The 20,676-nt window shown below is 45.7% G+C and overlaps 1 protein-coding gene across 2 annotated transcripts in view; it reads right to left on the reverse strand.

The window, feature by feature from the left end:
* nlrc5 (NLR family, CARD domain containing 5) overlaps window positions 1-20,676 on the reverse strand; it is a 191,942-nt gene that overhangs the window by 98,122 nt on the left and 73,144 nt on the right. For both annotated transcript variants that reach the window (XM_078211022.1, XM_078211023.1), the window contains 8 exons: window positions 19,490-19,573; window positions 19,313-19,396; window positions 17,857-17,946; window positions 14,924-14,986; window positions 14,774-14,842; window positions 5,658-5,741; window positions 3,993-4,076; window positions 3,269-3,358 (listed from right to left, as the gene is read on the reverse strand). In XM_078211022.1, coding sequence (XP_078067148.1) covers window positions 3,269-3,358; window positions 3,993-4,076; window positions 5,658-5,741; window positions 14,774-14,842; window positions 14,924-14,986; window positions 17,857-17,946; window positions 19,313-19,396; window positions 19,490-19,573 — 648 coding nt within the window. The remainder of the gene's footprint in view (window positions 1-3,268; window positions 3,359-3,992; window positions 4,077-5,657; window positions 5,742-14,773; window positions 14,843-14,923; window positions 14,987-17,856; window positions 17,947-19,312; window positions 19,397-19,489; window positions 19,574-20,676) is intronic.

Below are 20,676 nucleotides of genomic sequence, written 5' to 3' on the forward strand. Positions count from 1 at the left end.
TGCATTAATGTATGGTGGTGAATGTTACTACTCATTTAATCACAATGTTCGAGCGAGGAGCTCCTACATATAGCCTCAATCCTAATACCTTTGATAAAGCAAATTTGTGACAATGTAATATACAGATGGAGTATTTGGATGGGTATCATGAATCTTATTGTAGATCAAAGCAAAGTTCAGTGCATTGTGAGTTGTAGGAAGAAGGTTAGGCCATATCACAAGTCCAACCCATGGGTTATCTGTCCTTAACACCTAATAAATCTAAGAACCAATGACGAGTGGATAAATGCACTAAATGTGGCATGGTGGCACAGTGTTTAGCACAGCTGCTTCACAGCACCAGGGTCCTGGGTTCAATTCCAGCCTTGAATGACTGTCTGTGTGGACTTTGTACATTCTCCCTGTGTCTGCATGGGTTTCCTTCGGGTGCTCCGGTTTCCTCCCACAGTCCAAAGATGTGCAGGTTAGGTGGATTGGCCATGAAAAATTGCCCCTTTGTGTCCCAAGATGGTTAGATGCATTAGCCATGGGAAATATGTGGGGTAATGGGGATAGGGCAGGGGAGAGGGCCTGGGTAAGATACTCTATCAGAGAGTCGCTGCAGATTCAATGGGCCGAATGACATATCTTCTGCACTGTAGGGATTCTATGATTCTGTATTCAGATACACAGGCCAAAGATTATTGAGATCCATTGGGTAATTTAGAAACATAGATATAACAGACAAAAAAAAACAAAGCTCATCTAGTTTGCCTTCTCCAATCCTGGTGGTACCATGTTCCAGTGGTAATGGAGCAGCTACTCAGAGCCATTATCAATTAGTCTACAACAGGCCCAGGCATGAGGTGAGGTAAAACCGGGGGGTAGAAAGCCACGGGATTCACAGGTCCAAAGCCACCTCCTTTACCCAAGCCATTGTATGCCATTTCATAAATTACTCATATATTGTTTGTACAGTATTTTCTGAAAGAAATCTACCGAGTTTGCATTGAAACGAATGCTTTCGGCATCTCACCAGGAGCCTGTCCCACATACTGACCATTTGCTCTCTAAATTGTCACTGAGATTAATTTTAAATTTGCTCCCCCTTCAAGGGTAGGTCAATTCCTACTGTTCTGATTAAAATAGTCTGTCACGATCTGGTTGGAATTCTAAAAGTAGCAATTCATGCGACACATCTGTGCTGCAATTGACCCGGCAGCTGGTGCAGTGTGGGGACAGGAGGAAGGAGGGAGACTGACAGCAAAGTCAGCTGCCAGGTGGTTGCAGGAAATGTATATCTTTAACTGTGGGTGGTGATGTGATTGAGTTCGGCTTCATGAGAAAATCATTGCTGACACTCAATAATGCAATGCTCGGTACCTATAACACTGACGCATTGAGTGCTGACTTGCCAAATTAGAAGGTGTCAAGGAGAGGGGGGTGCTGTCTAGGGAGCTCCATTGGGAGGCCTTCCCCTTAGCGATGGGGGGAGGGTTCTCCTGGTGTGTGGGTGGGGCAGGTTTCCCCTTGTGCAGTGGGGGGGGATCTCTCCATTTCCTTGGAGAGTGGAGGTTCCTGTTTTATCTATCGGAAATCGGGCGCCCTTTCAAAAGGGCACCCCGATCTCAGGATTCCACGTTCCTGGCTTTTTCCGGCCTTGCCTGGTCCTGCCAGGCTGCAGATTTGTTCTGCACAAGGTGCTGGATTACCTGCTGAGGAAAGCTAGCTGTGTAGCTGGTGAGCTGCACACCAATTAGAATCGTAGAATCCCGACAGTGCGGAAGGAGGCCATTCGGCCCATTGAGTCCGCACTGACAACAATCCCACCCATGCACTATCCAGTTTTCTCGCCTCAGCCAGCACGCTGTGCAGAGAACGGAAAATTTCACCGAATAAATATTTAATCAGTCCCTAATCAACTGGCTTACAGAACTGCTTCCTTCACCACCAGGATATCATGGTTATTTTCATTAATTTCCATTAATTATTTTAAAAATGTACCTCGAGTGACACTTGAGGTACATTTTTAAAATAATTAATGGAAATTAATGAAAATAATTAATGGGGGTGGCACGGTAGCACAGTGGTTAGTACTGCTGCTTCCCAGTGCCAGGGACCCGGGTTCGATTCCCGGCTTGGGCTGTGTGGAGTTTGCATGTTCTCCCCGTGTCTGCCTGGGTTTCCTTCGGGTGCTCTGATTTCCTCCCACATTCTGAAAGACGTGCTGGTTAGGTGCATTGACCCGAACAGGCACCGGAGTGTGGCGACTAGGGGAATTTCACAGTAATTTCATTGCAGTGTTAATGTAAACCTAATGTGTGACTAGTAAATAAAACTTTAAACTTTAAGAATGTGGAAATCACCAACTCTAATTGCCCTGATATGGTGGGCCACTTACTTGATACTGCATTGCAGTGGGTTAATACAACTGAGTGGTTTGCTAAGACACTTTAGAGGGAACATGAGGATTCTTAAGAGAAGAGTCAATACAGCTGTGTGGACTGCAGCATTTCAAGAAGGCGGCTCACCACCACCTTCTCAAGGGAAGACCCTCCCACTAATATGATTCCCGTGGTGGGCGGGATGAGAAAATTCCCCTCATGTTCTCTGGATTATTAATCCAGGCCTCTGGATTAGCACTCTAATAACATGAACACTACACTACGTTACCTTTCCTTCGGGGCAACTTCCCCATCCTTTTCATTTGCAAAAACTAACTCCTTTGTTGATTTTAGTGACCAATTTGCAGCCTGATCCAAATGGACGGAGAGTTGAGATGTTTATGGAGATGTAGGTAGTTAATGTTCAAATGTAAAAAAAGCAAATTCCTTTCCAAGGTTCCATACCAAGATTTTGAAAATAGCTTCAAAAATAGTTTTAATAAGTAAAAAAGTTATAACTACCTCTGCGTTTTCACTTGTAGGTACATTAATGCAAGGGTATTAGCAGGGTAAATAGATGGGGTTGCGGGGATAGGGCCTGGGTGGGATTGTGGCCGGTGCAGACTCGATGAGCCGAATGGCCTCCTTCTGCACTGTAGGGATTATATGATCTGTGCAGTACAAATCCACTAATTGGTACTCAGAATGTGAAGCTTTCTCCAGATGGAGGGTACATGCTGGACCCAATATTTTTTACCTCGATATTCTGTAATGCGCTTTTGGCTGAATTCGCTATTCTGTTTCTATTTGTCAGATTAAAAGGCTGCAATGTCTCTGGGCCTCACTTTGTGCTTGACACCCTGCACCTAACTCACTCCATTAACAAAGGCCTTGTTCTTCTTTACCTCACTTCAACCTCAAACATCCTGGGGCATTTCTTCAGGGCCGATGCCAAGCAGAGAACCCCATCTTCTGAGGTGCCATTGTTGCTGAGGCTAGAAGAGAAAGGATTAAAAAGAAGCTTGCATGAATACGAACAATGGTGTATAAACACAATTGGGCGGGTTTTTCCAGCCCTGCCTGTTGCGGACATCGTCGTAGGTGGGATGGGAAAATTGCCCGCCACGAGTCTCAAGGTATATCAGTAAGTGCACCAATACTAGTCAACTCACAGTAAATCACGGGCCACTATTCCACTGCACTAATTTGTACACCCTTGATGAATGCAAAAGATCATATCCTCTTTCCTCACATCCCAATGTTGCTGCAGTTAATTCTTAAATGCGTATACACCAGTAACATTAGTCACTCATTGTCATACTGTCTGACCACATCCTCACCCTCGGTGCAATGTGGCACCAGTGATCTTTCATGAATAAAATAATGAAATGTTAGTGAGCTAATGTATCAATAATGTTTAGGGCAGTATTTCAGATGGTTAAGGCATCTCTCACTGGTCATTGTATTATGTACTTGCATTCTTCCTGAATAGAAACTGCACCCAGCATCTCTGTAATTAAACCCCAATCCAAGATTTAACACATAACGAGTGTGCTTACTGTTACAGGTTAATATACCAGGAGCTGCACCTAAGTCTTATTATTAATAATCAATGATCTATAGACTTACTTAATCAGTTTGGAAATGTCAAAATCGGGCAGGATCTCAACAAGTCTTCTTAAACCAGCGTCTTTCAGTTCATTATCAGACAAGCTAAAAAAAACAAAGATACTCTTGCTAGCAAAAGGCATTCTAATTAAGATTCAGAGCCTGCAATGACATAACCAGAGACATGGGGTGATATGGGGGAAGATTATTCGACAAGGGGTAATTACACAAATAGAAGTGGTTCAGGCTGGGCTTCTGCGTATCAGTCAACAGTGTCATGACCCTGACCCCTTTTCCTTGGTGAAGGTCAATATGGAGTGGGCTTCTAGAGGTATCTCCAATTGTCAGAGAGGCTTATCGCTACCAGAGAGAAAAGGATCACGTTAGTGCTGCAATGCGTGAGATAGGGAGGGCCCAATATTCCCTCTAAACGGAGAGGCCAAGCAGTAAGTTCCCATGCAGGCCAGGCACAAATTGTCCTATAAATTAAATTTAAAGGGCACATTTTTAAATGGCAAGTGGCATAGTCGTTAGCACAGCTGCCTGATGGTGCCAGGGTCCCTGGTTCGATTCCCGGCTTGGGTCATTGCCTGTGTGGAGTCTGCATGTTCTCCCCGTGTCTGCGTGGGTTTCCTCCGGGTGCTCCGATTTCCTCCCACAGTCCGAAAGGTGTGCTGGTTAGGTGCATTGGCCATGCTAAATCCTCCCTCAGTGTACCCAAAGTAGCGCCGGAGTGTGGCGACTGGGGGATTTCACAGCAACTTCACTGCAGTGTTAATGTAACCCTATTGTGACACTAATAAATAAACTTTAAACTAGCTACACGTTACAAAAGTGGAGGGTGTTTTGTTGGGTCTGTTTAAAAGGAAGCAGAAGTCTTTTAGATATTCCTACACTGAATTTTGGATGGGTTTTGAACAAGGTTACATGCAGCAGAGAACCAATAGAAGGCGGTCCAAATGAGCTCTGCAACAGGGTAGATAGTCGCATATTGATAACTAGAAAGAAAACATCAAAATCAAGCTGGAAGTGAGTGAGAGGGGCACATTTCTACGAGGGTTCTCACCTTTACTCCATTGTTCCTGAGTTTCAGTGGCTCTTCCCCTGAAATCATTGGGATTGAGTGGGCGAATCCCTAGGGGAAAATTCATCCCTCAAGATTTCTAGAAATCTCACTAAGCTAGGCACTGCGATCCTCAAATTCAACGCCAGTGCCATGTAACATGATTCCAGTCATGTTCCCAAATTTAAATTATTCTTTGTCCAGCATTCAGCTCTTGGTGGCAGCTTGCATTTAAAGTCACTTCTTCGGTCCTCCTCGGAAACCATTCAACATGTATAAACCGACATACACACATACAAAATAAGAGCAGAAGCAGGCCATTCGGCCCCTCAAGCTTGCTCCACCATTTGATTAGATCAAGGCTGATCTGATTGTTTTTCATGTTCCACGTCTCCATCTACCCCCGATGGTTCTCAATGGAATTAACACGCCAGCCAAAAGTGATGGGAACGGAAAGACAAAATAAAAGATTGAGAAGGGAGACAGAGAATGTCTCTGGTGCTGGGAACCATTGAAAGAAGAACATGAACCAAGATGTAACTTCTGGCTGTCTTTACACTGATTAGTTGGGCCACACAGGGCAGGGAAGTTTGAAGATATCACAGAGAAGCAATTGAACTTACTCGAGAGATGCCAACTGTGGACAGCGCTGTAGGATTCTGCTGAGAGCTGGAACATGCTGTGCGGCTAATTTGCAGTTCACAAGACTGTAAAAGAAGAATATCCAATAGGCACAAGTGTTACTAATTAATGATCCAACAAAACCCTTTAATACAATTACTCTACCCTTTCGCCACTCAATACCCAATATTGCTAGGTGTAAGTCAAGGTTTAGTTGGTAGCACTCACATCTGAGCCACAAAGTCATGAGTTTAAGTGTCTGGAAAACAGAAATAGTTTGAAGGAATCTATATTTGCATTGTTAAATATTAGAAATAAGGTATCGTTTTAAGTGGGTTTAATTTAGTTTTGCTATGTAAGGAAGGGTAAAGCTAGAGTTAGATTCATCCTAGACAAAGATTTTGTATGTGTGGGGGCCTGTGGTTTCAATTAAAACTGTGGTTCTATTGTGCTTAGAGAGCATTACGGTGTGAAAACAAGCTGGCAGAAGCATAAAGTTGTTGCTTAGAAACCAGGGGCACATTTAGGGTTGGAATGCTTTTTGAGTGGAGTTTGGACTGAATTCATCAGCAGTTGCTCTTAGAAGGGAACATCTCTCTCTGGTTTGCCAGAAGACATGCCATACCGTGTAGTAATGGAAATGGTGTTCGCAGGATTGAGGCTAGGAGGCAATGGAGGTTCAACAAACTAAGGAACTTTATTAAGATGATGTGTTCAGTGCAGGTTGCAAACCTAGTCTGCACAGTTCTGGTAAGAAATCACTATAAATACACAACAAAAACAAGTGCAGGAAACTTAAAGAACAGCTGGTTAAGGAAACCTGAGAAATGCAGAAAAGTTTCCAAGAAATCTGAAGTTAAAAGTACAAAGAGGTACATGATGGTGGCACAGTAGTTAGCCTCACAGAGCCACAGACCAGGTTTGATTCCGGCCTTGTGTGGAGTTTGTATATTCACCCCATGTCTGCGTGGGTTTCCTCTGGTTTTCTCCCACAGTCAAAGATGTACAGATTAGCTGAATTGGCCATGCTAAATTGCTCCTTAGTGTCCAAAGACGTGCGAGTTAGGTGGATTAATCATGGTAAATGTGCAGGGTTGTGGGGATTGGGCAGGGTAAGATGCTCTTTCGGAGAGTCGACACAGACTTGATGGGCCGAATGGCTTCCTTCTGCACTGTAGGGATTCTACGGTTCTTTGGTAACAGGGTACTGTTTGTAAAAGTCAAAGTCAGTCCTGGGAAGAGAACAGCTGATGGGGTTTGCTGCAGATGAGTCACATATCTGAAGCAGCCGTAAGGTTTGGTATACTGATTTCTAATGTTTAAATCAGTTAATATTCTGTTGGGACTGAGTACCTGAGTTTGTGTGTAAACATTGAAGACAAATGAAACGTGAAAGGGGAGGTGGAAAACCTGATGCTGGATTCCTTGGTAAAATGGAGTGGAATCTTTGAGAGGATAGTTGGAAAATCTGGAGTGAATTTTAATGTTAACAGTTGATGGAAAGCATTGCTTGAAAGAAGATTTTAAAGTGTGTCTTTTTAGGGATCGAGTGTGGAAACCCTCATGTGACAATCATCTGGGGTGGGGATTGTGAGAGAAATCCATGGGAGGTCGGTTGAGTGGAATCGGCCATTTGTTTGGGAGTAGAAAGATATTTTTGAAAACTGTATACATTTATGAAGCAAAGGGGGGAGTACAGGAGTATTGCATCATAGTCAATTAAAAGTTACGATCTTTTGGGCCAAGGTTCCTTTCTGGAATCTTCCCGCCCAATAGCATCACCAACTGGGATTGTGACACAAGTCCCACTCCAGAGCTCTGCTTCCTGTATCTAACCAATCCCCTATCCATGCTAACACGTTACCTAAACAACATGAGCTCTTATTTTCATAGAATCATAGAATCCCTACAGTACAGAAGAGGCCACTCGGCCCATCGATTCTGCACTGACTCTCTGACAGAGTAACTTACCCAGACCCTCTCTCCAGTCTATCCCCGTAACCCCACACATTTACAACGGCTGATCCATCTAACCTACACATCTTGAGACACTGAGAGGCAATTTAGCATGGCCAATCCACCTAACGTGCACATCTTTGGACTTTTTGTGAAGTAATTTTTATGTGGCCCCTTATCAAATACTTTTTGAAAATCCAACTACATCACATCGACTGCTTCCCAATTATTCAATCAAAGAATTCTAATAAATTAGTCAGACATGATTTTCCTTTCACAAAATCATGTTGATTCTGCCTGATTGGATTATAATTTTCTAAATGTCCTATTTTTACATCCTTATCCATTAAGTTGATCTTTCTCTACACCATGATAATGGAGTCAAGCATTTTCCTAATGACAGATGCTAGGCGGACTGGATTAAAGTTTCCTGCTTTCTGTCTTTCCTGGTAAGGATTGCGCATTATATTGTTAACACATCTGGCTGCCAAATAGCCTCACACTGGTGAAGATGCAACAGGGACAGTATTGGGGGAGTTTCAAATGCAAACAGAGTGGATTTGGGGTTGGGGGGTGGGGGGGGGGGGGGGTGCAGGGCAGTGCAGCACCACTCTCATATCAGGAATTGAAGCCTGGGCTATTTTAAGCTTCATCTGTCCATCCATAGCAGGTGTTAAGAGGCAGCCGGACAAATGTTGGGAAGAGAAGGTTATGAAGCCCGAACATCTCCTGCTGGCATTTAGATGAGTTATGAAGTCATCGGAAAAGCAGCCAGCATAATCAAGGACCCCACGTACCCCGGACATGCTCTCTTCCACCTTCTTCCGTTGGGAAAAAGGTACAAAAGTCTGAGGTCATGTACCAACCGACTCAAAAACAACTTCTTCCCTTCTGCCATCAGGTTTTGGGGTGGACCTACCTCGTATGAAGTTGATCTTTCTCTACACCCTAGCTATGACTGTAATGCTACATTCTGCGCCCTCTCCTTTCCTACCCTATGTACGGTGTGCTTTGTCTTTATAACGCGCCAGAAACAATACTTTTCACTGTACACTAATACATGTGACAATAATAAATCAAATCAAATCAAATCGAAAAGGTGGGAAACTTGAAGCAATTGAAGCCCAAAGGTTCCTTGTGGTGGAGTTCTTATTCCTCTGTGTCCCACACAGATCAATTCAACATTGCCTTTCAGAACATCTCACTCGACGGTTAAAAGACCATCTGGGTTCTAATGGCATCATAGAACGTTAATTACTGTAATGCCCACTCTCATTTTCAACTGGATGCAAGGGCTACCAAGTTTTGTTCTGATATTATTGATTGTAGGACAGGTCCAGCTCTGCTGCTTTTTGCCTTTACACTGTCCGGAACCTTCTGTACCACTCCCACTGGGTTAGTCTTTCTTTCTAACATATACCTGGTGCTGCCCCTGCTTCCCACACTCTTTATTGAAGCAGGATTGGCTTCCCAGCTGGCGTAGTGAGGGATGTGATGTGCCACCACACATTGTGGTGGGATAGGACTCTGCTTCCGGAGCCACTCCAGGCCTCATGGCCGTCTGGGGCTGTTCCACATAGCGCAGTGATAAGGTCACACCTGACAATGGACGTTGACACTACAAAATAAGTCTTTACCTCCACAGGGACTGTGCAGTGATCACACCTGCCAAAACTCTTGGGTCAGGCATATCTGCAACAGGTAAGTGGGTGAGGACAAGGTCAAGTAGGTTACTTGATTCACTATCTGACGCAGGCCCATTCCTACAGCTATAACTCAGCCAGCTTGGTCAGTGATGGCACTACAGAGCCACTATTGGTGCTGACTTTGGGATCCACACTTGGAGAATATTTTATGAGCCACTTCCCCCCCAAATAATGCTCAACATAACAGAGTATTGTTTTGTCAACTGAATGGGAGCAATAAGTAATCTGCAGGAGGGTTCATGTCCTTGTTTGATGTAACAGCCACAAGACTTCACACTGAAGAAACCCAATATTACCCCAATGGAGGTATCTGAACTCATGATCTCTGCTTACCTACCTCACACTACATGGCACGTATCTTACGATCAGTAATAGGATCTTTCTCAAGGCACGTCGCCATGGTAACTGTCCCAACAGCTCATGTGACACTCCTAGAAACCACAGACTCCAGCTGCCTGAATAGGCATTATCCTAACCTATGTTGTGCATTTTAGCAGCAGTTTGTGTATATTCTGGACTCTCTGAGTGAAAAGTTCTGTATAAATACCCCCTCATCTAAAGATTAAGTTAAATTTCAGATTATTCATAGGGCTACCTTCCACGGGCAACATGCCCAACTCCCAGTTAAAGACACCCTTCCTCCTAACTTTAACCTTCCTCTCCTGCAGGTCTTTCCCTCCACTAAGGTTAGGTTCATAGATGGCAGCACCTCCTATCAGAATATCTGTCCTTAACTGTTTACTACCCCTGGTCCCTGTCAGGGGTCAGAGTTTGGGGTTTCCACTCTATCACCCGCTTGTTTACTTCTTTGTTCAACATTAAAAACATGAAGAAAGGGGAAGGCCAGTGTCTGTGGTTTCTGATATGATTCAGTTTAGATTCACATGTGCTGCCGAATAGCACCACATTCGATTAGAGAAAAAACACTGCGCCCATTGCTGGAAAGTCCCCTAATCGCGATTAAAGACCATATGTTTGTTTCCACTTTCTGTTCGAAGCTTCCTGTCCACTGGAACTGTACCAAAATGCTCGGGCAGGCAGTCAGAACTGAACTAAACTCAACTGCAACACTGACTTCACAAAAAGTTCAGTTGGCGGCTAGCTGGTTCAGAATGAGACAACAAAACCACACTCACACGGTGCTACCATTTAATAATAATGCTGAATAACACTTAACTACTTCCAGGCAAACTTTCACTTCCCCTTGTAAAATCACCAGAGTAATCTTCTTGTCTATTTGCGGATTTACATTGAGGAACACTTTGGAAAGCAGGTCAGCAATATTGCCTCAGAGTGCTGATACTGGAGCCCTGTGCCAACGGTATTACTGATTGGATTACACTGGGGTAAAAGGCTGCTCCTACATAGGATCACCCACACGCATGCACACAAATATGCATGTACGTACGCACACACATGCAGACACACACGCACACAGACACGCACACATACACATATACACACACACATGCATGCAGGCACACACACACACACACACACAGGCACACACACAGGCACACAGACACACACGGACATGCATGCACAAGCACAACAGAAGATTAGTCTCCAGGGGCAGCATTGTTCATTCCCCGTTTCTGAAGGGTTTTCCGGCAGGTGGTGGCTATAAAATTCTTCGGATCTCCTGCTCACTGGGTTCTCACCCACACCAACATCTCTGCAACTTTACAGTCCGATGGGCAAGGCCTAAGCTGGCCCACCCACCCCCTTGCTCCAATAAAGGTCCTTAAGTGGACATTACCCACCCAGCCTTAATTTTCAGGCTAGTGGGAGGAGTTCCAGGAGTAGGAGGGGAATCTTGGTTGGGAAGGAGGGAGCCTCCATCAACAGCGTCTTTCTAATATTGTGCACCCTCCACATTCCCCTCCCCCAACCCAAAAAGTTTGCTGTCTGCTGTTAGTGCCTCCTCTCCCACTGGTCTCTCCACCACTCCACGCTCCCCACTGGACCTTACCTCTCCTCCCTGCCCTGAGACCCCCCCCCTTAAATTTACCTAGTCCTGGAATCCGGGGACTTAGGCCCTGGGGACTGCAGCTGCAGGGACTAGAGCTACCGGCCAATCAGACTGGCTGGCAGCTCTCTGTGAGGTGGGACACCCTCCTGACCGAGGGGCAGAGGTCCTGCCTCCAGCCAATTCACACCTGTGGGACTGGAGGCTGAAATGAGTTCGGGGCAGACAGTGTCAGTGGGGATAGAATTATAGAATCCCTCCAGGGATGTGGGGGGTGCTGTTTGATTGGGCAGGATGGTCAGAGGTTGGAGGTCATGTGATGAAATCTCCAGGCAGAGTTGGTAAGCAGAGCAGAGCTGGGCTGCTCTGTCTCAGGAAGTTGGAAAAGATGGCTGCCCAAGTCTTTGCTGGCAAGACTGGGATTGGCTGCCAGAGGTGGAGGTCACTGGAGAAACTCAACCTCTTGCTCCGGTCCAAAATCTCCAGCAGCAGTTCCTTGTGTGTTTTAAAATGAAGGAGAGAGCTTCACAAGATAAATCCAGCCTAAATAAACCATGTAAAAGTGAACACATCAGAGACTCGCCATTCCAATTACATAGATGTCATGTCTAACCGAGGTGACAGACACATTTGCTGGCAGCCTTCCTGATGGGATTATTCACAAATATTTCAGGGGAAACAGCTTCACCCTGTTTACAGTAAACAGGTAGCAGCGTTCACCAATAGCAATCACCACACTCTATAGGAATTGCACATAAACACTGAGTTAAGCTAACACCCTCTGGATCCATGTCAAGCCGTGTACTTGAACAGAACACATCAGGTAAAAGATAATGGGAATACATTTTCACCTTGTCACCTGGGTATAAAACTGGCATCAACCGACTGCCCACGATAGGAATGCCTCTTTCTCATCCCTATTGAAATCAATGGAGTTCGGACTGGGTGAATTCTATCCCAGCCATCTACTAGGTGAAGTTGAACATCCACTTCAATAGCCTAGATTCTTCCCCCTTCCATATATATTCTGCCGATTCAGGTCCAACTGGCACCAGAAAATTCCCTTCTTCTCCTGCATCCTCCTCTCCCATTTTCTGTATTACACTTGCCCATATATATGGGTGGGCATATTGCATTTAGATGCCAATAACAAAGTACGTCGCCAATGTATTTCTCAGAAATTATGCTCTCTGGGTGTTGGGCGTAAGTTGGAAAGAAAAGAAAATACCTTGCAAGGAAAAAGAAGCCATCTCCAAAACTCCCCGGCAAACCTGAGCTGTTTCCCACAACCGAAACTGCCAAAATCCACCCATGGTTAGGTGTCAGCCACAGCTCTTAATAACAAGGTTGTGAGATCAAGTCACGCCCCAGGGATTTAAGAACCAGATAGAGAGAAATTTGTCAGTGTAGCGCTGCTTCTGGCAGCTCAGTGCAGGTTTACTTTGATTCCCTGGGGGCAGCTGATATCAAGGGCTGCTACCACTCGATGCATGTGGCTTTCCTCACTGATATAACTGATGAACAGGCTGCACAGATTGCGTGCGGCCCTGCTCTGCCCCGGGGAAACAATATATCTGTAACTTCACATGAAGCAGCATTCGCAGCTGTCACACCATTGCGCTACTGAGGGAGTGCTGCACTGTTGGAGGTGTACTGTTTCGGTTCAGATGTTAAACTGAGTCCTACACCTGGCCTCTAGGATAGATGTAAAAGATCCCAAGATATTATTCAAGGGAGAGCAAAGGAGTCTTTGTCAATAGACCTCATCAACATTCGTCTCTCAACTGACAGCACCCAAAAGAGATCTCAGAATCATAAAGTGCAGAAGAGGCCCTTCAGCCCATCAAGTCTACACCAACCCACAGGAAACACTTGACCGCACATCTAATCCCATTTACGAGCACTTGGTCCATAGCCTTAAGCGTTATGATGTGCCAAGTGCTCATCCAGGTACTTTTTAAAGGATGTGAAGCAACCCGTCTCCACCGCCCTCCCAGGCAGCGCATTCCAGACCGTCACCACTCTCTGGATAAAAAGATTTTCTTCACATCCCCCCTAAACCTCCTGCCCTTCACCTTGAACCATGACTGACCCCTCAATTGAAGGCAACAGCTGCTCCCTATCCACTCTGTCCATGCCCCTCATAATCTTGCACACCTCGATTAGGTCGCTCCTCAGTCTTCTCTGCTCCAACAATAATAACGCAAGCCTATCCAACCTCTCTTCGTTAAATGCTCTATCCCAGGCAGCATCCTGGTGAATCTCCTCTGCACTTCCTTCAGTACTATCACATCCTCCCTATAATGTGGCGACCAGAATTGCACACAGTTCTCCAGTTTGTTCTTCCAGGTGACAGAGGACATTGGTTTGGAAGTGTTGTCAAAGGAGCCGTGGCGAGTTGCTATCGTGTATCTTGTGGATGGTACACATGCAGGCATTGTGTGCCAGTGGTCTGAAGGACACAGACAGTCGGGTACATTTTCCAGCTCTTCACACATGCCTTGCACACCACGAGCACAGATAGAGGGACTTGGGCCCTCCATCTTCTGATATGTATCCGTGACATGCAAGAGGCCTCATTTGGAGTTGAAATTGGAAAAGTCACTCTGAGCAAGGTGGGACTGATGCAACTTTTTATTACAATCTGACTAACTTCCGCCAACATCCGGCTTGTTCAGGCTTCATCACTGGTTCTCTGCTGTGGGCACATTTGGGCAGGCCTGCCCTGACTATTTTTTGGTAAGAAGTGGAAGGGGCTGAGGGGCAGAGTAGGGCAGAGCACGGGGCAAGTCTTCATCTATCTGGTGCTAACAAAGAGTGCCTGAAATGAAACCTGATCCACTTGGCAGCAGCAAAGCGCCATACAAAAAATAAACAAAAAAACTGGTTTATGACAGCTTCCAACATTAACCTTGAGTCACACTAGAATGCCGCGTGTTCTCTCCTTATCTTCACCATAGCACTGAAATCATCTGGGAATGGTACCTCCCATCTCCCCTCAGCCCCCATTCTCCTGCAATCAGTTTAGAATGTTCTCCAAGCAAGGTGGAACTGGATTGTTTGAATTGATGCTGGACAGGGCGACACGATGGCACAGTGGTCAGCACTGTTACCTCACAGAGCCGGGGACCCGGGTTTGATTCCTGGCTTGGGTGACTGTCTGTGTGGAGTTTGCACGTTCTCCCCGTGTCTGCGTGGGTTTCCTCCGAGTGCTCCAGTTTCCTCCCACAGTCCAAAGATGTGCAGGTGAGGTGGATTGGCCATGCTAAATTGCCCTTTAGTGCCCCAAGTTGTGCAGGTTAGGTAGGATGAGCTATGGTAAATGCGCGGGGTTACAGGGATAGGGTGGGGGGGGGGGGGGGGGGGCCTGGGTAAGATGTTCTGTCAGAGCGTCGATGGGCTGAATGGCCTCTTCTGCACTGTAGGGATCCTATGGTAAGCTGCGCACTGAGCAAAGCGAGATGCCAGGATGCGGTCTATCCAGTACCTGAGTTTCCTGAGTAGGGCCTCATGATTGCCTTCACATTCCATCGAAGGTGACAAAGAACCGGAGGACCTGTGCAATGAAAGTCAAGTGAGTGAATTCTGAAAACCTACAGCAGCAGAGTCAATTCACTTTTACTTTAAACTGAAATACCTGTTCATTGGACTGGTCGCCGAGCCTGTGAAAAATCTAACTGTTGCAATGTTCCCACCATCACTGGAAGAAATTCAATGTATATATTAGTTCAGCTTCTTTGCCATTTTCCATCCATAATAATGTCTCGGAACTATGTACTTGAATTTTATAGAATCGTAGAATCCCCACAGTGCAGGAGGAGGTATTCAGCCCATTGAGTCTGCACCAACCACAATCCCACCCCAAGCCCTATCCCCGTAACCCCACATATTTACCCTGCCAATCCCCCTGACACTAAAGGCAATTTAGTATGGCCAATCAACCTATCTCGCACAACTTTGGACTGTGGGAGGAAATTGGAGCACCCGGAGGAAATCCACCATGTGACAATAGACAAAACTAATGCTATTGTGCACACAGGCAGTAGGAGGACGATACATCTTGCAGCAGCAATTTGAATTTGTTTATTCACAGTCAGCATTTCCACATCATTTCCTTGATGCAATTTCTCAGGGTTACAGGGCTTGTGGTCCTGATTCAGCATTCTCACTTTCCACGCTCGTCAAACCAGGCTATTAAACCTTTCCCAGGACCTATCAAAGGCATATCTGGAAAATGGAAGCGGACCTTGATAAGATCCTAAAACTGAAAATGCTGGAAAATCTCAGCATCTGTGGAGAGAGAACAGAACCATCGTTTCGAGTCTGGATGACCCTTCGTTCTGAGGAGAACCATTTGGATAAACTCACATCCACAACCGGCAGAAACTTAGGACAGAAGTTTCCTGTCCTGTCCACCACGGGAACCGTAGCGGTCGGGACACGGACCATACAAAGGTCCGTTGTCCTCAGGCAGGTTTTTCCGGTCTTGGGCAAGCGCAGCTGGAAAATCCCACCCTGTCTTCCTTCCATCGTTCTGCATTAGTCAGAGCTAGTTCTGAGCCCAAGTCTGCAATGTACAGACTGCAGAGTGACATTGATTGACAGTTTGGTCAGAAACCACATTCCAAATAGACCATGTGTATGAACATACCATGTGTTTACCTGCTTTCTCCATTATTATGGCACAGATATTTGACCAGATTCAAATAAATCAGTAACCACCTCCACTAAATGGCATCAAGTGTTTACCCAGCAGAATCCCACGGTAGAATCTCAGGGTTTTCAATCAATAAATACTTTGTCCCACCATGGGATGGTGTTCCATGGATACCAGTTACCTTTTACTTCACCCAAGTGGCTATTATCAGAGGGAGCAAATCTTGGCAGGATGTCTAGTAAGAGAGCGGAAGGGGCATCACAGCTAAAGTTAATTCTGTCTTCAGCTCACCCCTCACTGACAAACCTGCCAGCAGCAGGCACTGGCGAGCAGTTAGGAATGTGATGATTTTTCTTTTCTCCTTAACCCGAAGGCAGGAGAGACAATTGCAATTTCCTTTCTAGCGGAGGAAATGTCAGTCAGTGGTTCTGGGCGTAATGGGTGAACAGGACTGGCTGCAGGTCAGGCTATAGCAGCAAAAGGGCTGAGGTTGCCGGAGAGTGAAAGATGGGAGATCAGCCAGGATTCCATTAGAACATTGTGGTCATTCCGTAGTTGGACCTTTCTGGGCTCTGCTCCACACTCAGCTGTGCATTTAGCAACAGCCATGATGGAATATTAAGTGGTAGAATTTTATACCCGATCATAACAACATGTCGTTCTTTTTCTCTCTAGTCCCTGGTAAATTAACCAATACCAGATTCCCACATTAGCTGATTGGGGCTGTGCTTGAAGGAAGCATGTTTCAGAGATGGAAGCACAAAACTGTGTGCCAATTCCCCAACCCACACCTCCACTGAACATAGCTCCTCCTCGCTTCCTCCCACTGCCAGGTGCCCTGAATTTACCCTGTAAACATGAAGCCCTTGTATCAGCATTAATAGGCATTGAAAACAACCAGATTGGTGCAAATCTGGTTATTATTACTATTGTGTGATACATTCATCAGCGAAACCATTCCCCTACATTCCAGAAATCTGACTCAGGCTCAGCTCAGAGGGTCAAGGACAAAACAAGCTGAAGAGATTTGCGGGGGGGATCTTGGGTGGGTTTCCCCCTCACCCCGATGTGTTTACTGGTGGCGGAGGCTGCACACCATTGGCCACCGGCAGGACCTTCTGGTCCCGCTGATGTCTAGGCCGTTCTGTGTGGGTCACCCGTCCCACCGCTGGGGAACCCGCCATGGGAGGTTGCCTTCAGCGGAACTGGAAGATCCCGCTGGCAGGAAGAACTGGAAAATCCGGCCCATGGAGTTGGAAGGGTTCCTTACAAAACAAGCTTTAAAACAACTCGATTACTCCCAATTGCAGGAGACAATCTGATGGATTTGACGGCACCTCTTCAGCTACTTGCTGCTGCCCACAGCAATGAAGCATGGAAGTCACCAAAGTCCCAGAGGACCACAGGCCGCTCATCCCTTTCTGAGAGAGTGAGAGAGAGTTGACTGGTGGTGATTTACCCTGAGGGTCACCACACTTCAGGCAAGGGGCACGATTGAGAAGGTGAGGCCTTTATAGATAACCTCAGCTGGTACAGGAATTGAATACGCGTTGTTGGTGTCACTCTACATCATGAACCAGCTGTCCAGCCAACTGAGCTAACCAACCCCCTATGCCTACAGTCATCCCCAGTTCAATACCCTGCCCACTCCACCAACATAATGAAGTCTCCTGAAGTCTCCCAGTCCTTCTGAATAACGTTACTTCTCAGCAACAATCCCCCAAGCCTCCACCACCCCCCCCGCCCTCAGCCCCCACACCTTATTTATGGTGCCAAATAGCTGTATATAATCCTCAGTGTATGCATACAGAAGGTTGACGTAGTAGTCTACAATACAGGATGCACTCTGTGTTAAATCATATCAGAATATTAGCAAATGTCTTGTACAAAAATTCTCCAAAGATCTCTCCTACCTGACAGAGATATCCAAGATATTCGGACAGGTGCTTATCGCATTTGCTATTGTAAGAATACCATTTACAGTGATGTTATTGCCACCCAATCTGGAGTAAAAGAAAGAATTCGTGTCATATTTACAGAATTTTTGTTTCTTACAAACTTATAAAGAAATAAGCAAGGGCCAACTGCAATGACCACCAAACTTTTTAAACTTTATTTAAGTTTATTTATTAGTGTCACAAGTAGACTTACGTTAACACTGCAATGAAGTTACTGTGAAAATCCCCTAGTTGCCACACTCCCGGTGCCAGTTCGGGTAGACTGAATGAGAATTTAGCATGGTTAATGCACCTAACCGGCACATCTTTTGAACTGTGGGAAAAAACCAGAGCACCCGGAGGAAACCCACGCAGACACAGGGAGAATGTGCAGACTCTGCACAGACTGTGACCCAAGCCAGGAATCGAAACCGGGTCCCTGGGCGCTGTGAGGCAGCACTGCTAACCACTGTGCCACCGTGTCTCTTTTAAATTAAGCTAAAACAGAATCCACTAGTATGGAGGATGGTGTGAAGCTTTACGCAACTCTGTCTGGTGACAGACCTATATGATTGGGTTGCCAGGAGGGACAAGGGCCTAGATCCAACCCTATAGAAAGTCAGGAGTGAGTTTTAACACCTGGTCACAAATGAGGAGGCAGCTTTTCTTGCTTTTTGCAAATTGACAGTTTCTCAGAATAAAGGTTGGTGAAGAAGACCCACAACAAATGCTGGCACTGCCTGGGCACTGTCCCCTGGCACTACAGTGCCTGGGAAATACCATAGAGCAGTGCCTGGGTAGTGCCAGGGGGGCCGTGCCTGGGCATGACCCCTCCCTCCTGGGCAATGCACTCATCTGAGCTCCTCTGGGAAGTCTGCCCACCAGATGCATACCTTGGGAGACCAGTTGTAATTCACACCTGTCTGCCCTAATGCTGATGTGAATGGATTTTCTTACGAGGAGCGGGGAATGATTCAGATGTGATTACAGACAAAGTTGAAATCATTGTTGGCCCTGGCAGTCACCGGTCTTATGTATTTGTGGACCTATAGCCCTGTGATCCTGCAAATGTCTCCAGTTGAGTCCTGGAAAGATCCGCAGGGGTAACAATTTCTAGACTTTGACTTTGAGAAATGGTGTCACTGTTTAAAAATAAATGGTTGCCCATTTCAGACAGAGTTAAGGGGAATTTTCTTCTCTCAGAGGGTAGTTAGTTTTTGGACCTCGCTTCCTCAAAAGGCAGTGGTAGCAGAGTCTTTGAACATTTTAAAGGCAGAGATAGATAAATTCTTGACGAACAAGTGGGTGAAAAGTAGTAGGCAGGAGGCTCTAACCAGAGCAGCCATGATTATTGAATGGTGGAACAGGCTCGAGTGGTCACATGGCCTCCTCCTGCTCCTAATTTGTATGTTTGCATAAGGATTCCACTTACTCAATTCTTCTCAGACTTCTAATCTGAGGAAGCGCGTCCAGAAGCGCTGTGATCCCAGCATCCCCCAGTTCATTATCTTGCAAGCTGGAAAGAAATTGAAGCATTAAATGATAAGAAATGTCAGGCATGAGTTAAACTAGAGTCAGGCAACTTGGTAGAATCAGTTGTGATACTTGCTTTATTTCTTCCAGGCGGTGACAGAGTTTCAGTGCAGAGAACAAGTGGACAACACCCTTCACAGTAATACTGCAAGATGTGAGGCTGGAATCAAAAGTTTAGTTCCATTACTATCTCCAAATTAAAGCAATACCAATTTAGAAGAAAAATGATTAAAACTCTTGTAGTCCACAATAAACAGCAAGCACAACTTGCATTCATACAGTACCTTTAATGTCGTGAAACATCCCAAAATACTCTACAAGCACATTCCCTACCAAAAACTAACACTGAGCCAGGAAAGTAGTATTAGGACAGATGATTAACAGTTTGGCCAGTGGAGTACATTTTAAAGGGCATCAAAAAGATGGAGGGAGATGTGGACAGACAGAGAGGTTTTGTCTGGCCTCGGACTGTCTGTGTGGAGTTTGCACGTTCTCCCCGTGTCTGTGTAGGATTCCTCCGGATGCTCCAGTTTCCTCCCACAGTCCAAAGATGTGCGGGTTAGGTCGATTGGCCATGCTAAATTGCCTCTCAGTATCAGGGGGATTAGCAGGGTAAATGTGTGGAGTTACGGGGATAGGGTCTGGGTGGGATTGTTGTCGGTGCAAGCTCGAAGGGCTGAATGGCCTCCTTCTGCACTGTAAGAATTCTACTCTATTCTATGAGAATGGCGGGAATTTCAAAGCTTAGGGATAGATGTCAAGAGGTCAGAGTTGGAGGAACCCAGGGCTCTCAATGGGTCACTGGGTTGGTGGAGGGGACAGATTGGGAGGGGCAACACCTTGAACCACAGCCAAGCCTCAAGCTCTCCTCATCCATTGCCCTAAACTGTACACTTTCCAGCAGCAGTCATGGATGGTGAGGAAAAATGGGAACACCGGTTGATTCAACCCTTCCTTATTTCAGAGTCATTAAACAATTATACTATCTATACAGGGTTCAGCTAACTCAACACATTCAAGGATAGCTCAGCACCGCTGAGTAATGGGAGGAACTTTAATCCCATTTACCTTCAACACCAGAAGGAGGTTTTATGAACTTCATTCATGAGTTTAAATACAATATGTAGAACTGAATAGTAAGCAGATGATACCCAATAGGCAGAGTAGCAAGTTGTCCTATAAAGTGATATTCAGTTCGGATCACATTTTTTATTACAGGACTGGAACTCATTTCTTTGTCCAAATCCTTCCTTATATTATTTA

This window comes from Mustelus asterias, chromosome 4 (assembly GCF_964213995.1).
Source record: "Mustelus asterias chromosome 4, sMusAst1.hap1.1, whole genome shotgun sequence".
Classification (NCBI taxonomy): Eukaryota; Metazoa; Chordata; class Chondrichthyes; order Carcharhiniformes; family Triakidae; genus Mustelus; species Mustelus asterias.